This window comes from Postia placenta (assembly GCF_002117355.1).
Source record: "Postia placenta MAD-698-R-SB12 unplaced genomic scaffold POSPLAscaffold_24, whole genome shotgun sequence".
NCBI lineage: Eukaryota > Fungi > Basidiomycota > Agaricomycetes > Polyporales > Adustoporiaceae > Rhodonia > Rhodonia placenta.
In genome coordinates, this window is record NW_020169855.1 from 499,415 (window position 1) to 503,758 (window position 4,344).

General features: G+C 56.8%; 1 protein-coding gene across 1 annotated transcript; it reads right to left on the minus strand.

The window, feature by feature from the left end:
• Positions 1-156: 156 nt before the first annotated feature.
• POSPLADRAFT_1105839 (hypothetical protein) lies at positions 157-1,161 on the minus strand (the record flags this gene model as incomplete). Its single annotated transcript, XM_024483283.1, has 3 exons — positions 157-318; positions 810-912; positions 1,100-1,161. Coding segments are annotated over 3 exons (327 nt in total), but the record flags the coding sequence as incomplete, so codon positions are not given.
• Between the last annotated feature and the right edge of the window lie 3,183 nt (positions 1,162-4,344).

A 4,344-nucleotide genomic window follows, 5' to 3' on the forward strand; every position in this document is an offset into this window, starting at 1 on the left:
ACGGTGTCTAGTCTGTTTTTTAATTTTTCCTTTTCACGGGCTCGAACCCGCAACCTCTGTACTATACGCTCGAATGAACAAGTCCTTATCTACTGTACGATTAGATTAGATGGGGCGGCAGTGCGCGGCACAGCTCGGGCTCCGCTGACACAGCCGCTCTGACTCACCGGCCCCCGGGGCCGCGTCAGCATGCTGTGCACGGACCAGCTGTGCACGGACCAGCTGTGCACGGACCAGTGCGCACAGCCTGCCCTCATCTTCCCCTGTATATAAGCCGGCCTCTGCTGCCCTAGGGACCTCAGTTTCGACCTCTTGTCCCTAGGTCAGTAAGCATCCTTTGTATTCCTTTTCTTACCTCACTAATATATTATCTTGTCCCTAGCCTTAGGTTTGAGCTCTGCTCACCATCGCTTCGGTAAGACCCAGTCAAACGCCCCCAGCATCCTTGGTTTGTGTTTCCCCTGTCGCTCGACCCTAAGTCGCGACATTAGGTCGAAACTCCTCACTGCTGCCGGCGTTCCTCGGAACCCACACTCACTCTCTCACTTCCTATAGGTTGGGTGGTGCGCACCCTTACTGTACCTTACAATACGTAGATAACATACGGTACATCGCCAACACTCGAGAGATGAACTCTTCAGTACCTGCGCTTCAGTGAGCGGTACTTGTCCTCACGGACGCGTAGCCTTGGTTCCTGCTGCATAATAGTCAAAAGCAGTATTGGGCCCTACGTGAACTGCGAATCTCAGTGTCATCTCGGGCGCCGTAGGTGTAAGCTAGTCTACAACGGCCTTTCGTAGTACGCGCACCTCCCCGTCCTCCCCCCATCCAACGTGGCTGCCTGTCAAGGCCAAGTTCACGCATTCGACTCTCAGGACCTCGTCGACACCTACATCCCAGACGGCCCTGAGACTGTCATCTACACCTGCGAGCAGCAGCCGTGCCCCAACCGAACACCCCGATCGATCGAGCAAGATTACCCACGCTACAAAGCGATCCGATGAGCGCAACATCCGCTCGGTCCTCAAAGCACCCTTGCATCTCGATCTGCCTCACGGCACTCTCGCCCTGTCTCCCCTAGCTCCCGCCTTCCCCAAACTGTCGCCGGTCCAAGTCAAGCGAGAGGAGATCTCCCTCCAGACCCTGCGCCAGAGCCTGAGCCTGAGGAGAGTGCGAGTAAAGAAGGAGTCTCGGAGTCCGAGTCCGCAGATTCTGCTCGGTCTGCCTCGCCGACAGCGCTCGCCCCCGCGTCAGCAGTCCCTGACGTACGTGACCCCCCCTCCGGGCTTCCTCCAGCGCCTTCACCGCCATCGCCGCCACGAGGCCGCTCGCGCACTTGCTCCCCTCGTAGTCCGACCAGCGGAGGGCCACCACAGCCGCCTCCGCCCCCGCGCCATCCTGCGTCCCCCCCGCCACCGATAATGTCTTCTCCCGCGACCGCCCCCGACAAGGAGACTCTGAAGCTTCTCCTCCCCCTCCGATATGATGGGAAAACCGTCATTGAGTGCGACAGGTTCCTGTCGCAACTCCACATCTACTGGTTGATCAACACATCATTGACGACCATCGAGCTCAAGGTGCAGGTTGCGTTGAGCCTGCTCGACGGTGATGCCCGCGCCTGGGCCACTCCCTATTTTGCCCAGCTCGCATCGGTACAGATGGGCGTCCAAGGGGTCACGACCCCCTTCAGGAACGAAGCGGCCTTCACTACCGCCTTCAAAGCCCGCTTCGGAAATCTCGACGACGAGGCGGTGGCACAAGTAGAGTTGGCGAAACTCTGCGCGGACAAGTCGGTCCGTGAAAAATGCACCGCTGCGGAGTTCTCCACGCTGTTCAAGGGTCCGGCGGACCGCTCCGGGTATGGGGACCTGGAACTACGCGACAAGTACCTGAGCGGCATCCCCTCCCGCGTGTATCGCAAGATCGAGCTCGAGACTTTCACCACGTGGCTAGAAGCTGAGAAGCGCGCCACTGAGGTCGAGCAGATCCTCGACATCAACCAGGCCCGTCGGCCCGAGCTGAACAACTTCTTCTCGGCCCGAGGTCGAGGACGTGGTGGGGCACGTGGTGGTGCACCCCAGTTGCACGGAGCTTCGGCCAGCATCAATGCGGCCGTCGGAAAAGGAAACTTCCCCGGCAGCTGCTTTGGCTGTGGAAAGCAAGGGTACCGACGTTTCGAGTGCCCCAACTGTAAGGACAAACCTTACACAAAACGCGCCGACGCGCGGGCTACGGTTGCCTCGGGCTCCACCCAGGTAACAACAAGCGCCCCCATCACGACATCACCCTCGGCAACAATAAGTGCCGCTTCAGCGAAATCCGAGCCATCGGAGCTGGCGGACTTGATGGCACAGGTGAAGTCGATGCGTGAGGAGCTCGAACACTATCGGGCGATGAAGGAGGAGGGTTTTTGATCCGGTCCGCGCTTCGTGCCGCACGCGTCGGGCCGCGAGTATCATCATGTAATAGATATAATGTATTGTCGACTGCAATGGTGTATGAGTTGGACCAGGGGTCCCAGCACTTTCACATTCCAGTCCGACTCCAAGGGAAAAGACGGCACAAGGACGTAATCGCTATGGTGGACAGCGGAGCCACCACAAAGTTTATCAACAAGCGATTTATCGTAGAGAATAAGGTGCAGACGCGGAGGCTGAAGGAGCCCATTCCGCTCTATAATATCGATGGCACCCTGAATAAAGACGGAAGCATCTCAGAAGTAGCAGTACTACAGATGCACATAGGAGAACACGTCGAAAAGACAGTGTTTACGGTCACGGACATCGGTCCAGAGGATGTGATCGTTGGGTTGGATTGGCTACGCGAGCACAACCCCAAAATCAACTGGGAGGAAGGCTCCCTCAAGTTATCCCGATGCCCTGAAGCGTGCAGTGCCAGGAGGACTGGCCGGATGGAGCAAGCAGCGACTGCGCGTGATACGGGGGTCAGGCCCATGGTGCGCAGGCGTTCACCGAAGTCCAGACGGTCGGTCATAGGCGCCTGCCGGAGTAAGGTACTCCCGGACTTCGAACCCGAAGAAGATCCGGTAGAGGTCGAGTGGGACGAAGCCGACTTGATCGAGGCCTGGGAGCAAGGCATTACGCTTCCCGGCGCTCCTCAGCTGTTTGTCGCAGCTGGGCATAAGTACTCCCAACTGTTCGCTAAGGAAGAGATCAAGAAGAAGGTCGTTAAGACCGCCGAGGAGTCAGTGCCGAAACAGTATCACGAGTTTCTGAAGGTCTTCTCCAAGGAAGCATCAGAACGGCTACCGGAAAGAAAGCCGTATGATCACGTGATCGAACTCGTACCCGGTTACTCGACCTTCCATTCGAAGGTGTATCCCTTGTCGAACAATGAGCAGGAGGAACTCGATAAGTTCCTAAAAGAGCAGCTGGCGAAAGGCTATATATGGGAATCGAAGTCGCCCATTTCATCCCCCTTCTTCTTCATCAAAAAGAAGGAAGGGACGCTTCGACCCGTGCAGGACTACCGCCGATTAAACACGATCACGGTCAAAAATCGTTACCCCTTGCCGCTGATTGCCGAGATGGTGGATAAGCTCCGCGGCGCTACACTCTTTACGAAGTTCGATGTCCGATGGGGATACAACAACGTCCGGATCAAAGCCGGTGACGAGTGGAAGGCGGCCTTTGTGACTAACCGAGGGCTGTACGAACCCTTGGTAATGTTCTTTGGCCTCACCAACTCCCCCGCAACCTTCCAGGTGATGATGAATGACATCTTCCATGATCTCATCATCGGCGGCAAGATCCTCGTGTACCTGGATGACATACTCATCTTCTCCACCAATCCGGAGGAGCATGATAAGGTCACGCGCGAGGTCTTTCAACGCCTACAGGATAATGATCTATTCCTGAAGCCTGAGAAGTGCGAGTGGAACGTTCCCAAGGTCGACTACGTCGGCTATGTGTTCGGTGGCGATGAGGTAGTGATGGATCCCGCGAAGTTGAAAGGAATCAATGAGTGGCCGGTACCCCGGAACAAAAAAGATGTTCAGAAGTTCCGGGGGTTTTCCAACTTCTACCGCTGCTTCATCAAAGACTTCGCTAAGATCTCGCGACCACTCGACCGGCTCACAGGGAACGACCCATGGCATTGGGGCAAAGAGGAGCAACACGCCTTCGATGAGCTCAAGCGGCTCTTTGCAACGACTCCAGTCTTGGCGCTATACGACCCTAACCGGGAGACGCGCATCGAAGTCGATGCCTCAGGGTACGCCACCGGTGGCGTGTTGATGCAGAAGCAGGACGACGGTAAATGGCATCCGGTTGCCTTCTGGTCCCATGCGATGGATCCGGCGCAGCGAAACTACGAGATCTACGA